Below are 27,770 nucleotides of genomic sequence, written 5' to 3'. Positions count from 1 at the left end.
CTCCTGCTCTGCGTTTGGCACCTCGTACTCTCCTGGTTTGACTCGGCTTGTTCACTTCTCTTGTTGCTCACGGTGTTGCCGTGGGCAACTGCCCCTTTCTCCCCCTAGCTCTGTGTACCCTTGTCTGTTTGTCTGTCGTGCACTTATTGAGCATAGGGACCGTCGCCCAGTTGTACCCCGTCGCCTAGGGCTGGTCGTTTCAAGTAGGCAGGGACTGAGTGGCGGGTAGATTAGGCCTCACTTGTCTGTCTCCCCACCCCCGTCATTACAGATATGGTCTAAAATCATAGCAGTAACACATAGTAACACAGAAATGGCTACAAAATGCCATTGAAGTGTGTCTGATCTGACCAATATCCAAAAAGCTGTCAGTGATGTATACCAATATATGACCCTTTATTTATTCAAAAAAATGTTTTTGTTTGTATGTCTTTTTATAGGTTCCGGAATATGTGTATCCAAAAGACTCCATACCAGAATATGCCTCCATTCTTGTTCCAAATGTTGATAATGTCCGGACAGATTTTCTAATGCATACCATTATGAAGCAAGGAAAAGCCGTTTTACTGATCGGTGAGCAGGGCACAGCAAAGACAGTAATGGTCAAGGTAAATGACAATATCGATTTTCATTCAGTGTTGCATGTATTTTCTATTTACTGTGTCGTTGTTAACATCCATTTTCCTTCAATGAGTTCTGCTTTCTGTATATCATGCCAAACACGTGTCTCCATGTTATGTTTGTGCCGAATGCCATATGATAGTCTACATATCGAAAAAAATAAATCTTACATTTCCTGTAGGCCCTGGCACTCAGTGAATAATGCCCACTTGGACCTCTGGTCCCACTACTTAGTTGCTGTAATTTCTGGAAACACAGTGATGTCTTACATACAGTGAAGGAAATAAGTATTTGATCCCTTGCTGATTTTGTAAGTTTGCCCACTGTCAAAGACATGAACAGTCTAGAATTTTTAGGCTAGGTTAATTTTACCAGTGAGAGATAGATTATATTTAAAAAAAAACTGAAAATCACATTGTCACAATTATATATATTTATTTGCATTGTGCACAGAGAAATAAGTATTTGATCCCTTTGGCAAACAAGACTTAATACTTGGTGGCAAAACCCTTGTTGACAAGCACAGCAGTCAGACGTTTTTTGTAGTTGATGATGAGGTTTGCACACATGTTAGATGGAATTTTTGCCCACTCCTCTTTGCAGATCATCTGTAAATGATTAAGATTTCGAGGCTGTCGCTTGGCAACTCGGATCTTCAGCTCCCTCCATAAGTTTTCGATGGGATTAAGGTCTGGAGACTGGCTAGGCCACTCCATGACCTTAATGTGCTTCTTTTTGAGCCACTCCTTTGTTGCCTTGGCTGTATGTTTCGGGTCATTATCGTGCTGGAAGACCCAGCCACGAGCCATTTTTAATGTCCTGGTGGAGGGAAGGAGGTTGTCACTCAGGATTTGACGGTACATGGCTCCATCCATTCTCCCATTGATGCGGTGAAGTAGTCCTGTGCCCCTAGCAGAGAAACACCCCCAAAACATAATGTTTCCACCTCCATGCTTGACAGTGGGGACGGTGTTCTTTGGGTCAGAGGCAGAATTTCTCTTCCTCCAAACACGGCGAGTTGAGTTAATGCCAAATAGCTCAATTTTAGTCTCATCTGACCACAGCACCTTCTCCCAATCACTCTCAGAATCATCCAGATGTTCATTTACAAACTTCAGACGGGTCTGTATATGTGCCTTCTTGAGCAGGGGGACCTTGCGGGCACTGCAGGATTTGAATCCATTACGGCGTAATGTGTTACCAATGGTTTTCTTGGTGACTGTGGTCCCAGCTGCCTTGAGATCATTAACAAGTTCCCCCCGTGTAGTTTTCGGCTGAGCTCTCACCTTCCTCAGGATCAAGGATACCCCACGAGGTGAGATTTTGCATGGAGCCCCAGATCGATGTCGATTGACAGTCATTTTGTATGTCTTCCATTTTCTTATTATTGCACCAACAGTTGTCTCCTTCTAACCCAACGTCTTACTTATGGTTTTGTAGCCCATTCCAGCCTTGTGCAGGTCTATGATCTTGTCCCTGACATCCTTAGAAAGCTCTTTGGTCTTGCCCATGTTGTAGAGGTTAGAGTCAGACTGATTAATTGAGTCTGTGGACAGGAGTCTTTTATACAGGTGACCATTTAATACAGCTGTCTTTAATGCAGGCACTAAGTTGATTTGGAGCGCGTAACTGGTCTGGAGGAGGTTGAACTCTTAATGGTTGGTAGGGGATCAAATACTTATTTCTCTGTGCACAATGCAAATAAATATATATAATTGTGACAATGTGATTTTCTTTTTTTTTTTTTATATAATCTATCTCTCACTGGTAAAATTAACCTAGCCTAAAAATTCTAGACTGTTCATGTCTTTGACAGTGGGCAAACTTACAAAATCAGCAAGGGATCAAATACTTATTTCCTTCACTGTATATTTTGTTGCTGAAGTCTTATGCTCAGAGAAGTAAGCCGATTTTGGCTTTTGCCTAATACTGTCACCTCCAAAAATAAAACCCCAAAAGTCCTAAACATACATAGGCAGCAGCCATAGTTTTCACCTTCACCTAATAGTTTGTCATTTCCAAATATTTGTGTGGCACACATATGGTTTACACATGACAGTATTTACAGGCGACAAAGCCCCAAGGCCTCATGCACACTAACCTGCGGGTGAAATCTGCTGGTGAATTGAGGACCCATGCATTTCTTTGGGCTCATGCACACGACCGTGGTTTCCACAGTCCGTGCGTTGGCCGGGAGCCCGGACTGCAAAAAGATAGGACATGTCATTATACGAGCCGCATTTATGGTCCAAGCTCATTGAAATCAATGTGTGCACGGTCCTTGATTTGCAGGTGGCCCGCGGATGACACTCCGCAGCGATTCGTGCCACAATCATGGGCCGCACACACGGCTTTGGTCATGTGCATGAGGCCGTATTGTGTCTTAATGTGCCTTCAATTTTCCCATACCAATATCCCTTATTTTTATAGGTTAAATTTTAAGGTATGAAAGAATATTAGAAAGTATTGTAGCAGGTTAATGGTTTAAAATAAAAAAGTTGAATGCTTTATAGTAGGTGATTTCCAAAGCAATGACCACAGAGCAGTTTTGGTGGAGCACATGCTATGGAAATAGTTTAGCAGTGCCATGGTGTTCCTCAGAGATCCCAGCTATATGCAGATGAATGTATCACTATACAGATACTGGAAAACAGCGGAGAGATAGACATTGGTAAATGAAAAGGATCTCTTCTGCCAGAGTTGGTGTAAGAGGTCTATGAATTCAGTCTAGAACATTTTATATATGTCATGTTTGCAGCACTACTTAGCATGAATTTTGGCTAAAAAACTATTTCTCTAATGAATAATAAGCCAAATAATTCTTGAAGAACTAGCATAAATAGAAATGACAGGGAGCGTTCGGCAGTAGGGTGGCACTTGTTTTTTCCCCCTTGTTCTTTGCTTTACTCTCTTCAGAAGAGAGTCTTCAGACAAGCTGGGTGACTGTCTTATAAAGCAGAGATGTAAGATTGGGAAGCTACAGCTGTGCTGCCACTAACCCTGTTTCTAGCTGTCCCTTCACTAAAAAGATTCTTGTCATTCTGGACATTTATATAGCTTGGCATACTATATAATAACATACTGAGTACAAAAACAAACCTAATGGTAAATAGATCTATCTATCTATCTATCTATCTATCTATCTATCTATCTATCTATCTATCTGTCTGTCTGTCTGTCTGTCTGTCTGTCTGTCTGTCTGTCTGTCTGTCTATCATCTATATATGTATCACAGTTAAGTTGCAGAACTATACTTATACTTGCTGTCAACTATCAATGAAACCTGATAGACCCCATCCTGTTAATGGAAATCATTGGGATCAGTTCGAAAAAAAGGATCTATCATAGCTGTAACAGTTCTGTTATGAGTGGAAGCCATGACACTATTGTGAACAGTACCACACAGTTTACTGTGATATTATGATGTGTCATCTGTGATATTCCATAGTTCTGCAGGTAAACCTAGTAATCTTAAAATATTTATCCAATATTAGAAAAACATGGCTTTTTTTTCTTCCAAAAACAACACCACACTTGTCCATTGGTTGTGTGTGGTATTGCAGCTTGGCTCAATTGAAATGAATAGAGCTGAGCTGCAATACCAGGAACAACCTGTGGATATGTCTGGCACTGTTTTTGGAAGAAAGCAGACATGGTTTTCTAATATTGGATTACCCCTTTAAAAGAACAAGCTGAGCAAAAGTGATACACTGTGTTATGCTTAGTGCAGTGCCTGAAAGGGCAGTGCATGAGAGAGGGATTTAAAAAAAAAAATATGCACTGTCCCCTCATGTGTCATGCACTACCCCCTTAGTCTGGCCCTAGATATAACACAGTGTATCAGTTTGGACCAGCGTTTTCTTTTAACTTTGTTGCACTAATAAACTCAACAGTATTAGGCGTTTAGAAGCACAAGTTTACGTATAATACATTTTTGCATTCATAATACATTGTACTTACAGCAATTTCTTAATATAAATTTGTTGTCAATGCTGATACCTTTATGAGTGGGAGTAATTCGGATTATAGAAGGAAGACCCCACAGTCAAATCAAATTCCAGGCAATTTTCTTGCAGCCTGTCAGAAGACACATGCTGTCTTATAGCCACATGCAGTATTCAGGCTGCTGTAAACAGTGGTCTACATTCTGCTGATGATGTACTTGTAACGCAGGGGAGGGGGTTTAGGCCTTAGATTTACTCCATTGCAACTCCATTTTTTCATAAAAATAAGTTCTACATAATCTGTGACTCCTTCTATATTTATTTACCCTATTATTATTTATCCATGTGTATTTTATTTCGGAGCTTCACAGCGACACAACGTCACCGGTGAGCACTACGACTTCAATGTTTCCCTATAGAAGAGAGTCACAAATGACTTTGCAACTAAAGCAAAATTTCCGCCAAAGTTCGATTGACTCACGGGTGACGTTCATGAATTATTTAACAACAAGGATTAAGACAATACGGCATGATACAGAACAACACCTTAAATACCTGACCATGTATAACATATAATATAATAAATACACTTTTTGTGAAATTGTTGGTTACGGCTCATCGAACACTGTTCGCTATTAAAACATTTCATTGAGATCATATCAGTTTGGTTTAACGTTTACCACAAACCGCTTCTACTGATCCTTTAGCAGCAAAAGTTTCACTTGAAGCAAACTACTGTTGTCTGATCCTGGCACATGAAGTGCTTCTGGAAACTTGCCTTGGCTTTGTGTTAATCCAAAAATATATCTTAAAGCCATCTGGCACAAATCTGTGTGTGTGGAGAAATAGACTCCAGTTAACCAAACCTGTTCTATTGCACAGGCCAGCTGCCACCGTTCTCTTTGCTGGAGGCCATCCCAAGGCTTAATAAGGGGGTGACATTATTAAGTCTCAGCTGCAGGCCTTTCAGGAGTGAAATGACTTCATATTAGCATTTTCAGTCGGTATAAGGAGCTGAGGCAAATACTATGCAACAATATACATAGTCAATCTTGGACGGTGTTCACTGTAAGGATCAATGGATGTTTGTGACTTTTAATACTGCCTTTGTACTCTCTTTAAGGGCTACACAAGCAAATATGACCCCGAATTTCACATCACCAAGTCGCTGAACTTCTCTTCTGCCACTCTTCCTAATATGTACCAGAGAAGCATTGAAAGTTACATAGATAAAAGAATGGGGACTACATATGGTCCTCCAGCTGGGAAGAAAATGACTGTTTTTATTGATGACATCAATATGCCTGTGATTAATGAATGGGGTGATCAGGTAACGGTTTTATTAGATATATATATAAGATATATAGTAGACGATAGGCCGTTGTGGTCTGATAACTGATTTGCTTGCCAATGCGATCTTTCATTTAGCTACTTCTAGTCATTATAACGTAGCCTGTAAATATGCATAAAACTAATGAATCCATAGCAATGAAGAATAATATGACCCGTTGCTGTGAAGGTGGACCCGATAATAATTACTCGCAGAAGCCTATCTATAATTGCAGTGAAATTAGGGGAAAAAACAAATTGCCATGAGAATTGTCTAAATTGATATAATATAATTAAGCTCCGTGAGCTCGGTCTTTTAAATATCATTGTAAAAGTGCTTAAGAAATATTCTACCTTATCATGCCGGTGACACAGTGTCATGTAAGAATAATGAGGTGAGGAGAATATAGAAAGTAAAAACATCTGTGATAGACCTGTTCAAATAAAAATGGGATATGTTTTCCTAAATGGATGACTATAATCCACTACATTATGTTTTTTAGATATGCTGAAAAACCACATATCCTCAGGTGCTCTACAACAGTCCTCTCCACACATACTTTTAGAAATTTTGACTCTGCTGCCACTACTAGGGGGCCTCTCTTTATACAGCTGTTTAAGGGTATATTCACATGTATCATACTTTTTACATTTCTGGTGCTGCAGTAATTTCACAAGAAGCAAGTCTTATCACAGTATTGCTTTATATTGTTTATTACTGACTTAGTTTATTGTTTTCCATAGAAGCAGAGGCATAACTTGAAACTCTTGGGCCCCAGTGCAAAATCTGTAACTGGGAACCCTACCGCCCCCTACCATGTGGAATTTATAATACTGGTGTCTTTTTAAGTGGAAGAGGGGCTTTAGGCCTATTAGGCACCAGGACTCTTGTGTGACTGCTGGCCTATAGCTGTGCACCTGTTAGAAGCAGACTTAGGAAAATGTCAACTAAACTGCAGTCATCACTCACATAAAAGCAATGTGGCTTTGTGCTGTACATTTCCGGTGCATGTCAAGCATCTTAGAGCTTCTATTGGTCTGAGAAGAAACCGCATGCTGACCGTCCTCCAAGTGGCAGCAACAGGCAGCCAAGATTTTCACAAGTATACGCATGTTGGTTAACAGGAGAGTGGTACTTTGTACTAAACAATCAGAGCATGGAAACCGTACCAAGTATATTGGGAAAATACTTCAAATCATCTATGCTGCTGTTATTATTTTAGAAAAATCGTCTTAATGTAATCCCATCAATGACTTAAAGCATAGAAGCATTAAAGCTTTAGCATGATCAAATAATAATTGTAATAATTGGCAGCCATATATAAAGTGCACTATTCCTATATTGGCATGTATATTAAACCATAAAGCATTTAATGGCTCAAAGCATAGGATCCTATAACACTTTCAGTAACTGATTTGTCATTTTCCTATTTCTTGATGCTGGGCTGATAGATCACTAATGAAATCGTAAGGCAACTTATGGAACAAAAAGGGTTTTACAACCTGGAAAAACCTGGGGAATTCACCAGCATTGTTGACATCCAGTTTGTGGCGGCCATGATTCACCCAGGAGGTGGTCGAAATGACATCCCACAGAGATTGAAACGTCAGTTCACAGTGTTTAACTGCACTCTCCCATCCAACTCGTCTATTGATAAGATATTCCGTACAGTGGCTGAGGGCTACTTCTGTGAACAGAGAAGATTCCCTTCGGAAGTTTGCAATCTGGCGTCTGTTCTGGTACCTACAACTCGCAAAGTATGGCAAGCGACTAAAATCAAGGTAGCCAGTCGAATCTCAATCCCATAAAGCTTGTGTTAGGGTGAAGATTGTGTTATTTTATTTGTTTCTTTATATAGGGTACATTTTAATTTCCTATAAGACAATTAGATTTACTGACATGAATTACTACTGTAATACAATAGATATACCCGTCATGATCGCTTAAGTTAGCGACCACCTTGGTCAGCCACAGGATTGACACCATAGTCTATAAACCTGGGCTTTGACGCATTAGGTCACATATATGTATCACATCTAATAGCAAATTCAGTGGTTGTATCTATTTAACCCCTCTTAAAATAATTTTACTCCAAACCATCTTTAGCACTGAACATAACATTCACAGTCATTGTCATACAAAATGAGGAACATTTTTGGCAACTTATACAGGAAAAGTCAATACTCTCCTAACTTGATAGATTGATGTATCCTTGCAGTACATATGGCTAATTATGGATAATGGTGCTTATAAGATCTCATCTTGTTTTGTTCTGCAGATGCTGCCTACCCCAGCGAAATTTCATTACATTTTTAACTTGCGAGATTTGAGTCGCATTTGGCAGGGGATATTAACAGTAACATCAGACATCTGTCGCAATACAGACATCTTGGTAGCGCTATTTCAGCATGAGTGCACACGTGTCATAGCAGACAGGTTTGTTGACCAGAAAGACAAGGACTGGTTCGAGAATATGATGCAGAAGGTAATTATGTTTGAGTTGCCTTGTTCTTTGCGGTTTAACTTTCTAGGTTTGTCTGTCTCAGGCCCGAGAGACTTAAAAGATCAATGGTTGATGTCCATCTTCTATTTTTAAGGCTTTGGTTCGGCATAATTTTAGCAAAATTTTCTCCCTAAAGATTTTAGTGCTCATAATGCACTATGTTTATTGGTTTCAATATATTAAGCCTCTAAAATTCACAGGTGAGTCACAATGATAGGAACTATTGCACATATGTTTTTCTCATATTTGTGTTTCAGAAAGATGATAAAATTGGGTTTATTTTTGAAAAAAAATACAGATTAGAGGTAACCTAATAACTGTGTTTAAATAGATGAATGGTCAGTACAGAGATATGTCTAATCTTTTTGGTGCTTTAAAATTAAAGAGAAAATCTTCTGAGGAGCCCTAACGATCTCCAAATAACATTAAAAAAAATTACAATTCCTCGGGGATGCTTCAAATTGTCATTTTATTCTGAAATTACAACACATTTGGAAGTCAGACTGGCTATTTATACGCATACCTGTAAAATAAAACAAAGGGGCATCCTCTATGTCTAGAGGAAATAAGGTTCTATGTAACAGAAGATGATTCTTTACTGTAAGAGCAGTGAGACTATGAAACTCTCTGTGGAAGTTGTCATTGTTAATTCAGTAAAAGAGTTTAAAAGGGGGGGGGGGGGTGGTGGAAGCGTTTCTTTAAAGCAATAATTTAAGAAGTTAATTGAACTAGATATCTGGAGATAGATCTTTTATCCAGAAATCAGGAGTCGGGATGGAATTTTCCCTAAGATAAGGAAAATTGGCTTCTGCCTCATTGGGGTTTTGGCTTCCTCTGGATAACATTCCAAGAATAGGTTGAGTAAGATGGACTGTGTTTTTTTCAGCCCTAGTGAATATGTTAGTATGCATAACTTCCAAGGAGAGTTATAGAAATGTCTATTTAATCTGAATGCATTTGTTATTTGATGGTATTTGGCTCTGACCTACCTTGGATAGTTCTGCTCCTGTGAACTGAAAGCAGGTTTAATGCAGATGTGTGGGTTATTTCCAGTCATTCAAAGTAAAAGTGCATATTCAGAGCTCAATTTTATGTGAGTAGTTTTTCTGCTAATTCCACAATACCAAAGTATATTGTTGAATGCTAAATTATTGTATGTGTGCGTTTCCATGTGTGTTTCTGTTTCTAATACTTGTGTGTTAGGCTGGATTCACACGAGCATGTTCGGTCCTTTAAAGGACAGAACATATTTCGGCCTCATGTCCCGGACCGAACACACTGCAGGGAGTCGGGCTCCTAGCATCATAGTTATGTACGACGCTAGGAGTCCCTGCCTCGCTGCAGGACAACTGTCCCGTACTGTAATCATATTTTCAGTACGGGACAGTAGTTCCACGGCGAGGCAGGGACTCCTAGCGTCGTACATAACTATGATGCTAGAAGCCCGGCTCCCTGCACTGTGTTCGGTCCGGGACTTGCGGCCGAAATACGTTCCGTCCTTTACTGACCGAACATGCTCGTGTGAATCCAGCCTACAGAGGCACAGCTTGAAGCTCCTAGATCCCAGTGCAAAAGTTACAACCATGACTTTACCAGCACCATTTATAGAATATACGGTATATATCACACTGTATTGGATCTATATACACTATAAAAATAAAGAATTCCTTTCTATAATGATGGGTTCATTACGTGTGAATATATCATTGTGCGGTTAACATGATACATCATCATCTGTCCCTCCAACTTATATTGCTGTTCTTAGGTACTAGTGTAGCCTATAGGGCCCTAAGAAATTGGAGCCCAATTGTGATTGCTACTATGCAACCACTATAGCTAGATCATTGTCTGTGTGTAACAGGAGACTGGTCATCTTATTATCTTATAGATTGCAACCGAGGATCATGGTCAAGAGTTAATGCAGAGCATGGCAAAAGAGTCTTACTTTGTTGACTTTTTACGAGACGCTCCAGAAGCAACAGGAGACGAACCAGATGATGTTGATCTGGAAGCACCGAAAATCTATGAACCTATTCCATCATTTGAACAGCTCTCAAACAGGCTCAATCTGTTCATGCAGCAGTACAATGAAACAGTCCGAGGAGCTAGAATGGATTTGGTGTTTTTCAAGGTAAATAAATGACAGCGCTAATCAATACTCCTTTTACAGTCACAAATATGGCTCTCTATGATACAGATGTGAATGTCTTCAAACTCAAATGCTCTGAAAGCAGCAGAAAAAAATCTTATTTTGAAGCAATCTTGGTGGACTTAGAGGCAATATGATGTCACAGGTTAAGTTGACTTTTCACACAAAGTGATATTTAGTATAGTTTACATGCTCCATATACCCAATAGATCCAAATGTGTGTGACGGAGAACTTTACCTCCAAATCCGAGCTGCAAATTTAATAATTGTTTTGCCTGCCTGTCCTTTGCCTGGTAAATTATATCATAATAATCCATCCTTGGACAAGCTATACAGTTTTACAGAGCACTGTTGTATAGCTGGATGGACTTTATATGTGACGTAGAAACACCTAAATGCCTAAATCTAATTCCAATGAGACACTTGGGACAGTTTGTAGCAATTATTATTCAATACAAATGTTTGATCAATTGTTAAAACTCCGCAACTAGGTTAAGCTATAAAAGTCAGGAACGTAGTTGCTGAGTATCAGGGTATGTGCACACTTAATGTTTTTTGTAAACGTCCCGAAAAACGGCTGAAAAATCGGAATCAGAACAAACATCTGCCCATTGCTTTCAATGGGAAATACAGCGTTCTGTTCCGACGGGGCGTTTTTTTTACATGGCCTTTTTTCAAAACGGCCGCGTAAAAGAACGCCCGCGAAAAAGAAGTGCATGTCACTTCTTGGGACGTTTTTGGAGCCGTTTTTCTTTGACTCTATAGAAAAACAGCTCGAAAAATTGGCCGTAAAAAACGCAGCGAAAAACGCGAGTTGCTAAAAAAAACACCTGAAAATCAGGAGCTGTTTTCCCTTCAAAACAGTTCCATATTTTCAGACGTTTTTTGGTAAGCGCATGAACATACCCTTAGGCCCCATGCACACGAACGTGTTTTTGCGGCCGCAATTCCCCCGAAAATCCACGGGAGAATTGCGGCCCCATTCATTCCTATGGGGCCATGCACACGACCGTGGTTTCCACGGTCCGTGCATGGCCCAGGAGTCCGGACCGCAGAAAGAACGGGCAAGTCTTATTATGGCCGTGTTCTGCAGTTCAGGCTCATAGCAAATAGTGGCCGAGGCCATGTGCGATTTGCGGGACGCTTGCGGGTGACACTCCACCCCCGGACGACCCGAAAATCACGGCCGTGCACATGAGGCCTTACTGAGTTGCTGAGTATTTCTGAGTTGCTTGAGGTCAGATCCCTTCAAGCAGCACTGTTATTGAACATATTAAAAAAATCAGCTTAGAGTTACTGAATCCTTAATATTGACTTAAGCCAGATGGTTTACTGCATTCACACACACATACATATATATATAATTTATATATACATACATACATATATATATATAATTGTCTTTTTTTTTGTTAGACTGTCAAAGTTCCTTTAGTATAAGACCAAAAATGTCACTGCTCAAAAAATTCCCATACAGTTAACAGACTCATTAGTCCAAAAGTTCATCTTTATTAGTTCATTATTATTTATTAGTTAATCTTTAGGTCTCTGTTCTAGACCTAGTCCTAGTTTGATGAGCCACCATTGTACATATTCTGTCTGGATACCTAGTTGACTGGGTTTTGTGATGGCTTTCCAAGGCTGTTTTTAATTATGATTTAACTGTTCTGTATATATATATATATATGTGTGTGTGTGTGTGTGTGTGTGTGTGTGTATGTGTGTGAGTGTGTGACTAAGAAAGATGAACTTTTAGACTAATCAGTGTATGGAATTTTTTGAACTATGACATTTTTTGGTAATATTGTGGGGGGTTTTTGTCATCCTCTGTTAGTGATGCTCAGGTGATATCATCTAGCAGAGCATGACAAAAAAAACTCCCACAATAAGACCAAAAAATGTCTTAGCTCAAAAAATAGGTATATAAGAAAACTTTATTGACTTGCATATGAAAAGAAAATCTAAAAAAGTTCACATTCACATGGCAGTATTTTGGTCAGTATTTTATATCAGTATTTGTAAGCAGGAGTGGAACATAAACAGAAAAAGTCTAATGGAAATATTTGCACCTTCTTTAGGTCCCGCTCCCGGTTTTAGCTTACAAATACTGATGCAAAAAAATGACCAAAATTTGCCTGTAAAAATCAGCCGTATTCATTTGTATTATAAAAGTTATGCAATTTTAGCTACAAGACACCGGTCAAACTACACTAACGCTGTAATAAGCCCTTCAATATAGGGGTAAAACAGTAGGGTACATAATGTGTATTTAATAATGTGTGCTTCTTCATTTAAATGGTGTTGATGACTTTCCCCAGGGGTAGTGAGTTCTTGTTGTATGGTATCCCTGGAAAGTTAATTTTTCCGGGGACCCTATGTGGTGGGATCTTGGGGTTGACTTCGTAGTCGAAGTTGGGCGAGACCCTGATAGGCTCAGGGCTGCCTATTCTGTTGAGAGAAATGTGCACTTTGAGTGTTTTGGGCCACAGGCAGTAATAGTCCCAAGTACCATTTTGGCGGAAGTACTTATTCCTCTAATACTAAGGCTCCCAAAACTTGCAGGTGCATCACCATTGTCATGTGTCTCGAGTAAGACTTTAAATAAGGGGCTGGAGATTGGCGCCAAGTTGTTGTGCGTATATACCGGTGAGCAGGACAGATTTGTCCTCCTCTGGTCTGTTCTTTTGAGAATACGGGTGGAGTGACCAACATCCACGGCCACCCAAAACACAGACAGCTGTGTGAGCCTTGCCAAGACTTAAAGGGGTTGTCTGGTAATTTTTTATTGATAGTCTGTCCTTAGGATAGGTCATCAATATCTGATCAGTGGGGGTTCAACTCCCATGAACCCCACCAAACGGATGATTGATGTGGAATAGTTTACAGGCACAGTGCCGTACTCTTCCATAGCGGCTGTGCTTGGGATTGCAGTTCCGGTCCCATTCAAGTCCCACTACGGAAGTGTACGGCGAAGTGCATGGTAAACACTGAAGATAAAAATACTGCCGGCCCCTTCAGTCAGTTGGTTAGTAGGACCCCCACTGATCTGATAGTGATGACCTATCCTAAGGATAGGACATCAATAAAAAAATGCCTGGACAACCGCTTTAATTCCTGACAGGGCGGGGGCAACCGAAGGCTGTAAACAGCCATATTGTCAGCTAGGTGGAAGCTGTGGAGGCCTGCTAGAGACTTAATGGCAGGCAGGTGGGAGCCACCTGAACAGGCATAACAACGTTGACAGAGTTGGACAGGCGACATAAAGTCATCATGACCACCAGCCATTATACAGAGTTGAATTTCAAGAACATTGCTTCTCTCTGAGAGTTCCAAGTGGAGAAAATCAGTTCCCTGTATCACTGTGTCTGTGATTTCCTTCCAGATTTAAATGGTCCACAAAGGGACACCTGTGTGAACTCCAGGTAGACTTTATATCTGTTCCCCATAGAAGACTGACTGCAAAATACCCCATGCCAATTCCCCATTACCTGCGTAGACAAGTCTTAGGGGTCCCCATTACAGTGCAAGAAACAAACTGGCGTGCTGCTTAATACGTTCCTTTTATTCAGCAGCAAGTGGTATGGTAACTGACAGGTATTGTACACTATGCACCCTGTCGGAACTAGGAGGTGCAGGATAACTAATGTCTCTTGCAAAACAACTCAGGAACACTAGGCTCCAAATGTTCATACAGGATTTTGGGGTAATCCCAACTGAGAATGGGAAACCGTGGAGGAGGGACAGTCACTCTTTTTGTAATTCACATGGGGTAGGGGCGAGTCTGTATTGTAATTCACAAGGAGGAGATGCAGGTCTCAATTTTAATTCACAAGGGGTAGTCACAAGTCTTAGGCCCCAGCGCTAATGGCGGTTTCTTCACTGGTAGGGAAAACGCAGGGTGAAGATATGTTGGATTAACCAAAAGTACAGGGCAGGTGCAGGTAACAGAACTGGTCCAGGGATTAAGGGAAATGATGTCCTGACTTGTGAACTCCAAGAGGAAATGGGTGATGAGGCCTAAGCTTGGTTGCCCTGTGGAACGCTCACATCTTCTGGCTCAAGGTGTGTGAACCCTGACACACACACACCAACTCTATGTCTCTTTGGTGGTCCATCCTTGTCCTCTGGCAGTTCTTCTCCTGGGCAGCTATCATGCAGGTCCACAGAACACCAGGGGAATCTACTCGCATGCTTCTCTCTCTTGACTCCCCTCTTCCATCTTCTCAGCGCTCTTCACACTTCGCACCCCCTCTCTCCTTCTCTTTACCTTCTTCACGCTGTTCTGGTGGGGACCTCCGTAAAATGTTCAGATGCCTTTTCTGTGGGAGACAGGGGCTGAGAGTCGATCCACACCAGTGAAGTATTGCCATAGAACAGTGGCCGCTGACTACAGCAAATTTAGTAAAATGATTAGTGATCACCAGCACATAGCGATAACCTTGTATGGAATCTTCTAGTAACAAGTAGTCCATCATGATCATCTGTAATGGGTATCTAGTTTGGATGGTTTGCAGGGGAGCCTGCTGTACTCTCACTTTAGCAAGACTACTACTGTTGAGTAGAACTGTATGTCTTTTGTGCACCAAAGTGCTTCTTCTCATGGAGCCACTTGACGTGTCCATTCAGAGGATATTACAATCCGCCACGTAGATTCTAGAGCAGGCAGGAGTTGTGCTCGCCGGTAGAGTACTTGTTCCTTTATCACCAACCAATCCCACTGTCTCAACCGGAGTGGGATGGTTATGGGGCCGGCCCCGATTATTTCCACTCGCTCCACCTATGCAGGCAAAGTGAGGCACCCCTGCTGTATCCAGCATTGTCTTAGCACCTTCTGTAACACCAACTGTGAAGGCCTAACACTGAGGACAAATTTGCTAGTATTTCAGGCCTATTTCATTCACCACCTGTCAATCAAGGTCTCACAATACATTCACCCCTAAGTTGACAGGGACTGTAGAGTCCATAGCTTTTTTTTATAACCACTCCTTTGTCAGTCAGGCCCACAACTGGATGTCCATCTGTGTTAACCCCACCGCTAGTATGGGAATATTATTTGCGGCCGTCAGTACCACCCTCGGGGCACTGTTTCTTTCAGCCGAGAGAAATGGCTTTCGAAGACGTCCTTCGTCATGGTGGTCATCTACGAGCTGGTGTCCACCAAACATTTGAAATTGACCTCATTACTCTCCGCTGTCAGAAATGGACACTCTACAATAGTTTGCATGTAAGGTAGGGCAGGGAAAGGCGGCCTCTCCTATGGTTTGGCCCTCTACTTACTCCCGTACTTCCTTCGTTCAGTTCCCCATGAGGGTTGGGAGCACTTCCGAGTAATTTGGCCAATATGACAACAACACCAGTAATTGTTTTTGAATGCTCTCTCTGGTCTGGGCTGGCGGATGGGCGGTCTGGGAGGTGTGTCATATCTGGTCCTGTTTGCGAGCTGGGTCACCATCTCTTCCTTCCACATGGTCATTACCTCTTTTAATTCTTGGATAATGCACTCCAGAGAGTCTATTTGGGCCTCCAGTGCTTTCCCCCCGCGGAGGCTCCCTCGACTTACTGAGCTGCAGAGAAATCACTAAATTGTTCTTTCTTATCTTAAGTAATGGCCTCTTTCAAAACTCGGTGCAAGGTCAGTTCGGTATCTCTGTTTACCTTGTCTTGTAGGGCCCTACCCAGTGGGGTACTTCTTAGCCCCAAAATAAACTGGAACCCTTCGGAATCTCCAAATCCCCATAACCCATGTCTGCATTTTTGCCATAAGGAAGCCAATAATTCCTGTAGCCCAGGTGTCAGCAAACTTCAACACTCCAGCTGTTGTGAAACTACAACTCCCAGCATGCCCCGATAGCCAAAGACTTTATTATTCAAGCCAAAGACTGTGGCATGCTGAGAATTGTAGTTTTACAGCAGCTGGAGTGCCGAAGGTTGCTGACCCCTGCTGTAGCCTGTTTGCGAATTGAGGCAGGGTCTCTTCCTCCTTCTGGAAATGAGCAAAGAAACATTTTCTCAGAACCCCCACCGATGCAGTGCCTTCGTACACGTCCTCTAGTACCTGCACAATCTGTCCGAAGGTGCGCCTGGCCTCTTCTGGTGGTAATAGCATAATGACAACTCTTTCAGCTGCGGCTTCTTCTATCCTCTCTCTCCAGTTTTCCAGCAGTAAATTGGTCCCATCAAACTAAGGAAGATGAGCTAGTAGTGTTCCGAGGGGCACCTTGTCAAGTGCAATAGGGACCCAGCCCTTTTTCACATAGATAACAGGGAATCGGCATAGGGGTATTTTTCAGTCGTGTTACTAAGGGGAACAGATATAAAGTCTACTCCGAGTTCAAACAGGTGTCCCTTTGCAGCCTCTTTAAATCCAGAAGGAAATTAGAGACAGTGTGGAACTGGTTTTCTTCATTAGGAACTCTCAGTGTGATGATGACTTTATGTCCCCCTGTCCAACTCTGTCAATGCTGTTAGGCCTGTTCACGGCGGCTTCCGCCCCACCTGGCATTAAGTCCCTAGCAGGCATCCGGAGTTTCCGCCCCGCTATCAACATGGGTATTTACAGCCTTCACCGGCTCCCGCCACTCCTGCCACTCCTGCCATTAAGTCTTGGCACTGCTCACACAACTTTGTCTGTGTTTTGTATGGCCGTGGATGTTGGTCACTCCACTCGTATTCTCAAAAAACCAGGCCAGGGGAAGATAAATCTATTCTGCTCACCAGTATTTACGCCCAACAACTTTGCCCCTTATATAGCATCTGATGAGGCTCCACCTCCCTTACCCGAGTTGCATGACAACGTTCTGCCATCATCACTAGGAAAATAAGTACCTCCCCCAAGAGATAGCGCCCGGGACTACCACTGCCCAGGGCCCAAGACACATCTCCTAAACAGAGCTATTCGCGGTCTCGCCCAACTCTGACTATGGAGGGTGCCCCTTTCCTAACCCCAAGATTACACCACATGGGGTACCTGGCCAGACTAACTTCCCAGGGATAACATACAAGAACTCACTACCCCTGGAGAAATGTATTCCCACCATTAACATGAAGAATCACACATTATTAAATACAAATACTTTACCCTACTGTTTTACCCCTCTTAAATATTTTTTATATTTATTCACAATTATGCTCTCACCTATATGCTTCTTTGTCCCTGCCACAGGTTAAATTTCTGCATGTGCCGCTGACTGCAGAAGTAACAGGATTGGGGGGGGGGGGATATTTTCTTGTTTTTGTCTGGTGGCCCAGAAATTCTATGAGCCGCTCTGCCACTTCAGACAAGTGGCAACGCAGAATTTTTTTTAATTTATTTTCTTTAAGTAAGATCTCTTACTTGTCCGTTACCTGGTCATATCTATGTTATGAACAGCCCTGTTTCAGTAATCTATTTAAATGAATGGAGGTATCGCTGCCTCCCACCAGATCAGCAAAAACATCTCCTGCTGTGGACATTCCAGGGATCAAATTAGATGTAGGTTATGTAATCTAAAAAATAAAATAAAAAAAATATTCCAGACAAGCAGGCAATGAAGCTCTCATTTCATCAGCCACCTCGTTTTAGACATGGCTGTTGTAGATTAAATTAGATTGTGTATGTATATTACTCATGTATCATATTTATCTAGTGCCCAAACATAAAGAATAACAATATTATACAGTAATATACAAGATAAATCCCCGTCCGTAGCCTAGAGGATGCTCAACCTATGTATATCCGTGTACTTTAAATAGGTGAGATTGACTTTCCTATGCTTTACAAAAACACTGCTTGCAGCGGCTCTTAAATAATGCATGCCACCAAGCATAACAGACACACTGAAGTCAATTGTATGTAACTAGTTCCCTAAAACTGTGTCTCCTTCTCTTTGTTATGGTAAAGGAAAAAAGTAATGTGGAAAACAGAATTGTATCTTGCACTAGTCAAAATTGGGAAGCAGCTACTGTCCCACATCCCAAAGGTGAATCCTGTTCTATACATTCTGTAAAAATGGGATAACTGGGCTATTAATTCGGGAGACTCATGGTACCAGATATTGTCAATGCTTTACAGTGACCCATTTAATATTTTTTCTGCTACTTTCTAATGAGAAAAAACCCAAAACACATTATATTGTATTTTGATCTATTATAAAATGTAAATTAGGTTATTGTATTGTACCTTGTCACTATAAGGCTAGGTTCACACATCGCAGTCGAAATGCGTTTTCTTGCCGCAGTTCAAGGTGTAACTGATTTTCCAAAAATTGCATTTTGAGTGTGACGTGTGAACCCAGTCTAAGCGTACACATTTGTAAAGATTTGTATCATATAATGAAAAGCATTTAGACAAATTTGATTTTTTGTATTTAAAAAAATCAAAACCATCTAAAATAAAATGTCAGTGTATTAAATATTAAAGGCAAATCAAAAGCTTCACTATGGTTACAAAAATTCATAATGCTAGGCAGAGATTTACTAATTACTTATTGTTAGCAGCACTTAGAAAATAAAGATAAAGGTGGTACGCACCTCTGTGATGGTACATACCCCTAAAATGACTAATTAATATATGTCTTAAGTGAGCATTGTATTAAAGTCTAAGGCCCCATGCACACGAACGTGCTATTGCGGCCACAATTCCCCCGAAAAACCACGGGAGAATTGCGGCCCCATTCATTCCTATGGGGCCATGCACGTGACCGTGGTTTCCATGGTCCGTGCATGGCCCAGGAGCCTGGACCGCAGAAAGAACGGGCATGCCTTATTACGGCCATGTTCTGCGGTCCAGGCTCATAGCAAATAATGGCCGCGGCTATGTGCACTGCCCGCGATTGTCGGGCGGCTTGCGGCTGATAGTCCGCTTCCGGCCGACCCAAAAATCACAGCCGTGCACATGGCTACGGTCGTGTGTATGAGGTCTAACAGGTAAGCTACACTGTGGCTGCCATAAGAAGGGTCAGGTCTATTACTAAGGCCCCATGCACACGAACGTGCTTTTGCAGCCGCAAATCCCCCAGGAATCCATGGGAGAATTGCGGCCCCAGTCATTCCTTTAGGGCCATGCACACGACCGTGGTTTCCATGGTCCGTGCATGGCCCAGGAACCTGGACCTCAGAAAGAACGGGCATGTCTTATTACGGCCGTGTTTTGTGGTCCAGGCTCATAGCAAATAATGGCCGCAGCCATGTGCACGGCCCGCGATTTGCGGACGGCTTGCGGGTGACACTCCGCCCCCGGCCGACCCGAAAATCACGGCCGTGCACATGGCTACGGTCGTGTGCTTGAGGCCTTATGTTGAGCCATCGAGAGCCAGTCATTCATAAAAATAATACCTACTCTGTTCACTTGATATTATATAAAGAGAAATTAGTACTAAAGAGCACTCAGCACCTAAGAACTAAAAGACTGATGCAATAAATGACAAACATGTTCCCAATTGGACAGTGACAGTGTGTAGGGACACACCCCATTGACAAGGAGAATGGTAACACTTTGTTAAGAGAAACGGACCCTAGGCCACATTTTGGGCAAATACAGTACCTTGCAAAATTATTGGTATTTTTCCAGCTTTGTTGCATTACATTCTGGAATTAAAATTGATTATACATGTAATTTTAAGTAATGGACCTGTCAATATAGTCCAAATTGTTACAATGCATATACCGTATATTCACCCTCTTTGCTATAAAACTCCTAAATATGGTCTGATCAAACCAATGAACTTCAGAAGTCACAGAATTAGTTGAATAAGGTCCCCCTGTCTGCAATCAAAGCGTCACATGATGTCAGTATAAATACACCTGTTCTGAAAGACCCCTGAGTCTGCAACACCACTAAGCATTAACCCCTTAAGGACGCAGCCTAGTTTTGGCCTTAAGGCTCAGAGCCCATTTTTCAAATCTGACATATTTCACTTTATGTGGTAATAACGTCAGAATGCTTAAACCTACCCAAGCGATTCTGAGATTGTTTTCTCATGACACATTGGGCTTCATGTTCGTGGTAAAATTTGGTCGATATATTCAGTGTTTATTGGTGAAAAATTGCAAAATTTAGAGAAAATGTTGAAAAAATTGCATTTTTCAGAATTGAAATGCATCTGCTTGTAAAACAGACGGTTATACCACCCAAAATAGTTACTATTTCACATTTCCCATATGTCTACTTTAGATTGGCATCGTTTTTTGAACATTATTTTATTTTTCTTGGACGTTACAAGGCTTAGAACATAAACAGCAATTTCTCATATTTTTAAGAAAATTTCAAAAGCCTTTTTTTTAAGGTACCTCTTGAGTTCTGAAGTGGCTTTGTGGGGCCTATGTATTAGAAACCCTGATAAAACACCCCATTTTAAAAACTAGACCCCTCAAAGTATTCAAAACAGCATTTAGAAAGTTTTTTAACCCTTCAGGCATTTCACAGGAATTAAAGCAAAGTGGAGGTGAAATTTGCACATTTCATTTTTCTTGCTGAATTTCAATTTTATTAATTTTTTTTCTGTAACACAGAAGGTTTTACCAGAGAAACACTACTAAATATGTATTGTTCAGATTCTGCAGTTTTTAGAAATGTCCCACATGTGGCCCTACTGCGCTCGTGGACTAAAACACAAGCCCTAGAAGCAAAGAAGCACCTAGTGCATTTTGAGGCCTCTTTTTTATTAGAATATATTTTAGGCAGCATGCCAGGTTTGAAGAGGTGTTGAGGTGCCAAAACAGTAGGAATCCCCCAATAGTGACCCCATTTTGGAAACTACACCCCTCAAGGAATTCATTTATGGTTGTTGTTACCATTTTGACCGCACAGTTTTTTCACAGCACGTATTTGAATTGGGCTGTGAAATGAAAAAAATGTAATTTTTTCCAATAAAATGTCATTTGTTATCAAAATTTCTTATTTTCACAGGGAACAAAATACCCCATTTTGTTGCCCAATTTGTCCTTAGTGTGGCAATACCCCATTTGTGGTGATAAACTGCCGTTTGGGCCCATGGGAGGGCTCAGAAGGAAAGGAGCGCTATATGTTTGTTGGAGTCCAGATTTTGCTGGATTGGTTTTCGGGTGCCATGTCGCATTTGCAGAGCCTCAGAGGTATCAAAGCAATGGAAACCCACAAAAAGTGACCCCATTTTGGAAACTACACCCCTCAAGGAATTCATTTATGGTTGTTGTTAGCATTTTGACTACACAGTTTTTTCACAGCACCTATTTGAATTGGGCTGTGACATTAAAAAAATGACATTTTTTCCAATAAGATGTAATTTTTTATCAAAATTTCTTATTTTCACAGGGAACAAAATACTCAATTTTGTTGCCCAATTTCTCCTGAGTGCAGCAATACCCCATTTGTGGCAATAAACTGCTGTTTGGGCCCATGGGAGGCCTCAGAAGGGAAGGAGCGCTGTGTGTTCTTTAGAGTGCAGATTTTGCTGGATTGGTTTTCGGGTGCCATGTCGCATTTGCAGAGCCCCAGAGGTATCAAAGCAATGGAAACCCACCAGAAGTGACCCCATTTTGGAAACTACACCCCTCAAGGAATTCATTTATGGGTAATGTGACCATTTAGACCCCATAGTTTCTTCACAGAACTTATTTGAATTGGGCTGGGAATTTAAAAAAAATATATTTTTTCCAATAATATGTCATTTTAGCTCAAAAATTCTTATTTTCACAAGAAATAAAATACTCAATTTTTTTGCCCAATTTGTCCTGAGTGCGGCAATACCCCATTTGTGGTGATAAACTGCCGTTTGGGCCCATGGGAGGGCTCAGAAGGAAAGGAGCACTGTGTGTTCTTTGGAGTCCAGATTTTGCTGGATTGGTTTTCGGGTGCCATGTCGCATTTGCAGAGCCCCAGAGGTATCAAAGCAATAGAAACCAACCACAAATGACCCCATTTTGGAAACAACACCCCTCAAGGAATTCATTTATGGGTTTTGTGACCATTTTGACCCCATAGTTTTTTCACAGAACTTATTTGAATTGGGCTGGGAATGAAAACAAAATTATTTTTTTCAAATAATATGTAGTTTTGGCTGAAAATTTCTTATTTTCACAAGAAACAAAATACCCCATTCTGTTGCGCAATTTGTTCTGAGTCCCGCAATACCCCATTTGTTGTGATAAACTGCCGTTTGGGCCCATGGGAGGGCTCAGAAGGAAAGGACCACCATTTGGCCTACTGGGGATTTTCTAGTGCGAAGTCATGTATGCAGAAGCACCTGAGGTACCAGTACAGTTGAAACCCCCGAGAAGTGACCCTGTTTTAATAACTACACCCTTAAGGCATTCATCTAGAGGTGTAGTGAGCATTTTGACCAGAGACCTACACCCCATAAACTGTAATGTGGGTTCTCCCGGGTATGGCAATACCCTACATGTGGCTGTAATCAGCTGCCTGGACACACAGCAGGGCTCAGAGGGGAAAGACGAGGAGGGATAAGCTGTGCGGAGTGCATCAGGGTAAGTAAAATTGGGGTAAATTATAAACCAAGGGATGTATGATAAATTTTAAAACTGACTTTCATACAGAGCTCTGGTTATTCGGGACACGTGTCACATTGATATATTGTGTCATCCCTTATCGCCCTCTTATAGCAGACTATGCACCTCTTTTGACTTTTTCCCTTCTTGCCAGTTTGGGGAACTTCTCCTGGAAAGTGTTGCCGCCTTGGTACGATGCGTGTGGCCCCGCTTCCAGAAGTACTGGGTGCCCCCCCCTTCTTGGTCCCTAAAGATTAGGTTCTTGATAATCACCTCTTGAAATTCCAGGAAAGTTCCCGTCTGGCCTGCACATCGACGTAGCACGTACGCATTGTACAATGCCATCTGTATGATGTGCCCGGCCAGCTTCTTATACCACACCGCATGGCGCTGTAGGGCTTCAGGATTTGATCTTACAAGTCCATCCCTCCCATGTACCTATTGTAGTCCAGGATGCAGTCTGGTTTGGGGGTGGCCTTCCCTTCATATAACCTAAACATGTAGGTATACCCGGATGCACTCTCGCAGCTTATACATCTTCACGCCATACCTTGCCCTCTTACCCGGCAGGTACTCGCGGAATTGAGCCCTCCCTTTAAAATGTACCAGGGACTCATCAATAGAAATACACTTCTCGGGGGTGAATGCTTGGGAAAACCGGGCACTGGAACGGTCTAATAGGGGTCTCCGTTTATACAAACGGTCAAAACTGGGGTCATCTCGGGGTGGGCACGGCTCATTATCAGTATAATGTAAGAAGCGAAGTATTGCCTCATTTATTTATTTTTTTAGGTTCCAGTTCAGTTCTGAAGTTGCTTTGAGGGGCCCATATATTAGAAACCCCTATCAAATACCCCATTTTAGAAACTAGACCCCTCAAAGTATTCACAACAGCATTTAGAAAGTTTATGAACCCTTTAGGTGTTTCACAGAAATTTAGAGCAAAGTAGAGGTGAAATTTACATTTTTATTTTGTCAGAAAATCCTCTTTATACCATTTTTTTTATAACACAAAAGGATTTATCAGAGAAACGCAACTTAATACGTATTGCCCAGATTCTGCAGTTTTGAGAAATATCCCACATGTGGCCCTAGTGCGGTAATGGACTGAAGCCCCGGCCTCCGAAGCAAAGGAGCACCTAGTGGATTTTGAGGCCTCTTTTTTATTAGGCACCATGTCCGGTTTGAAGAGGTCTTGTGGTGCCAAAACATTGGGAACCCCCCAAAAGTGACCCCAATTTGGAAACTAGACCCCTTGAGGAATCCATTGTAGTTTTCTTGGGGTGCATGCGGCTTTTTGATCAGTTTTTATTCTATTTTTAGGTGGCGTGGTGACTAATAAACAGCAATTCTACTATTGTTTTTTTATTCTTTTTTTTTTACTGCGTTCACCGTGCGCTATAAATGACATATTCACTTTATTCTGCGGGGCGATACGATTACGGCGATACCAGATGTTTATTGTTTTTTTTTATGTCTTATGGCGTTTGCACAATAAAATACGTTTTGTAAACAATCATTCACTTTTTGTGTTGCCTTATTCTAAGAGCCATAACGTTTTTATTTTGCAATCAATAAAGCCGTGCGAGGACTTATTTTTTGCGTAACGAACTGTAGTTTCGATCAGTACCATTTTTCGGTACATGCGACTTTTTGATCTCTTTTTATTCCATTTTTTGGGAGGTGAAGTGACCAAACAATTGTGATTGTGGTTCGGTTTATTATTATTTTCTTTTACGGCGTTCACCGTGCGGGATAAATAACGAAATAATTTTGTAGTTCAGGCCGTTACGGACGCGGCGATACCAATTATGTATAGTTTATTTGTTTGTTTATATATTTTTATTAATAATAAATGACTGATAAGGTAAAAAGGGGGATTTTTACTTTTAATACTTTTAAAACTTTTATTTTCTTATTTTTACACATCTTTTTTTTTACTTTTTTTTTACTGTATTACTTTGTCCCAGTAGGGGACTTGAGGGCAGGAGGCCCTGATCGCAATTCTAATACACTGCACTACATGCATAGTGCAGTGTATTAGAACTGTCAGCTACTCACTGACAGCAAGCATAGTGGGTCCTGACGTTGTCAGGACCCACTAGGCTTCCGTCTATGGCATAGCCGGACGCCATTGTTTGGTGTCCGGTTGTCATAGTCACCATCGCCGGCCGCTATCGCGTAGCGGGCCGGCGATGGCAGATTAACCCCTAAAATTCAGCGATCTCTATAGAACGCGGCTTTTAAGGGGTTAATCAGCGGGGACACAGCGATCGGTCCCCGCTGTAGGAGCTGTGACAGCTGCTGAACAAGACAGCAGCTGTCACAGCTCCTGTATGTGTCGGGAGGACGGCCGAAACGGCCGTTACTCCAGAGACGTACTATTAGGTCATGGAGCACGAACGATACAGCTGCCATGACCTAATAGTACGTCCAGGAGCGGGAAGGGGTTAACATGAAGACCAAGGAGAAAAAGTTGTGAAGTATATTTCAGGGTTAGGTTATAAAAGAATATCCCAAACTTTGAACATCCAAGGGAGCACTATTAAATACATCATAGCAAATTGAAAAAAAATATGGCACAACTGCAAACCTGACGAGAAGGCGACCCACCAAACCTCAGGGGCCGGGCAAGGAGGGCATTAATCAGAGATTCAACAAAGACATTAAAGATAACACTGCGAGAGCTCCAAATATCCACAGCAGAGATGTAAATATTTGCCCACAGGATTACTATAAGTCGTACACTCCTCAGAGTGGGGCTTTATGGAAGTGTGGCCAGAAATAAGTCATTGCTCCAAGGGGTTCTCCGGTACTGTTATATTGATGGCCTATCCTTTGGATAGGTCATCAATATCAGATCTTTAGGGGTCCAAGTCTCAACAACCCTGTCAATTAGCTGACTGAAGGGGCCGCGGTAACAAACATCCCGGCCTCTTCATAGTTTACCAGGCACAGTGTGAATTTGACCGTAACAACAATCCCAGGCACAGCCACTACGGAAGTGTCCGGCGCAGTGCCTGGTAAAAATTTAAGAGTCGGTTGGACTCAGACCCCATGGATCTGACATTGATGACCTTTCCGAAGGATAGGCCATCAATATAAAAAGTCCCGGAGAACTCTTTTAAATAAAAACTTAAGAAATCACATTTTGAGTTTGCCAAACAGGATGTGGAAGACTTCCCAAAAAACATGGAAGAAGGTTCTCTGGTCAAATGAGATTCAAATTTAACTTGTTGGCCATCATGGTAAATGTTATGTGTGGCGCAAACCCAACACTTTCCATCACCCCAAGAACACCATTCCTACAGAGAAGCGTGGCGGTGGCAGCATTAATGCTGTGGGGTTGCTTTACATCTGCAGGGACTGGAAAACTGGTGAAGATTGAAGGGAAGATGGATGGCAGTAAGTACAGGGCAGTTCTTGAGAAAACCCTGTTTCAGTCTGTGAGAATTTTGAGACTAGGACGGAGGTTCACCTTCCAGCAGAACAATGACCCTAAATGTACTGATAAAGCTACACTTGAGTGATTTAAGGGAAAACATTTAGAATGGTCAAGTCAAAGCCCAGACATCAATCCAATTGAGAATCTGTGGCATGACTTTAATACTGCTGTACATCAACTCAACCCATCTAACTTGAAGAAGTTGGAGCAGTTTTGCCTGGAAGAATGGGCTAAAATCCCAGTGTCTAGATGTGCTAAACTAATAGAGATATACCCCAAGAGACCTGCATCTGTAATTGCAGCAAAAGGGGCTCCACAAAGTATTGACATTCACAGTGGGGGGGGGGGTTACTTATGCACATTAAAGTAGTTTTTTTGTCTTATTATTCTGTATCGTCAAAGTGGTAGTCATGTTGTATAAATCAAATGGTACGAAACCCCCAAAAATCCATTTTAATTCAAGGTTGTAATGCAACAAAACATGAAAAAGGTCAAGGAGGTGTATACTTTCACAAGGCACTGTATGTATTAAGCATTTTTATTAGTGAACTTATTACAACATTTTCGATAATAACTTTTAACACTCACACTAATAGTAGAGATAATTTCATGCCGTGAACTAATATCATAGGGCTAACTGGTATATGAGTTTTATGGTAGACCCAATATTAATTAAAGTGTGTTTTTTGATTATTCAGGATGCAATGATTCACCTTATAAAAATATCTCGCATTATCCGGACCCCACAAGGAAATGCATTGCTGGTTGGTGTTGGTGGATCAGGGAAGCAGAGCTTGACTAGACTGGCTTCCTATATAGCAGGATACCAGAGCTTCCAGATTACTCTGTCAAGGTAAATATTTGATGTAACGAGTGGTAGAATTTTGTAAGATTGCTGTAAAGAAACTGGAATATAACTTTTACTATATTTCTTAAAATAATTTCATGTAGAAAATATACTGACAAACATATAGATTACATCTGCATGGTAGATTAATGCGAAATGGATTCCAGCATCATTGGTGAATTTCAGTAAACTACATTGCATCATCAAACAGTGGGATATTCACCCAGAAATAGTTGAATTACATATATTAATGCATTTTCAAAGAGAGCTCCACTCATTTAATTAAATTTTCAGTTTCATGTGTCTCCTTGCACAAACAATAAATGTTCAAATAGAGCCAAGTTCTTAATACCCCCTACCTGTTCTGGTTTTGTATCCGCTCCTATACTGCAAGGGGATCGGAGAAGCTCTCTTTGTATTGTTTTAATCCTCCCAATGCGTTTCTTCACGGCCAAAAGATTCTTCAGGG

General features: G+C 41.4%; 1 protein-coding gene across 1 annotated transcript in view; it reads left to right on the top strand.

Moving 5' to 3' along the window:
• LOC142651748 (dynein axonemal heavy chain 5-like) overlaps positions 1-27,770 on the top strand; it is a 298,958-nt gene that overhangs the window by 147,355 nt on the left and 123,833 nt on the right. Inside the window, exons 51-56 of the mRNA XM_075826792.1 lie at positions 441-608; positions 5,689-5,895; positions 7,347-7,676; positions 8,174-8,380; positions 10,287-10,529; positions 27,153-27,307. Coding sequence (XP_075682907.1) covers positions 441-608; positions 5,689-5,895; positions 7,347-7,676; positions 8,174-8,380; positions 10,287-10,529; positions 27,153-27,307 — 1,310 coding nt within the window. The remainder of the gene's footprint in view (positions 1-440; positions 609-5,688; positions 5,896-7,346; positions 7,677-8,173; positions 8,381-10,286; positions 10,530-27,152; positions 27,308-27,770) is intronic.

This window comes from Rhinoderma darwinii, chromosome 5 (assembly GCF_050947455.1).
Source record: "Rhinoderma darwinii isolate aRhiDar2 chromosome 5, aRhiDar2.hap1, whole genome shotgun sequence".
In the NCBI taxonomy this organism is placed as follows: Eukaryota; Metazoa; Chordata; class Amphibia; order Anura; family Rhinodermatidae; genus Rhinoderma; species Rhinoderma darwinii.
The sequence above is the reverse complement of the archived record's forward strand: the minus strand, read 5'-3'. Positions and strand labels throughout refer to the sequence as shown.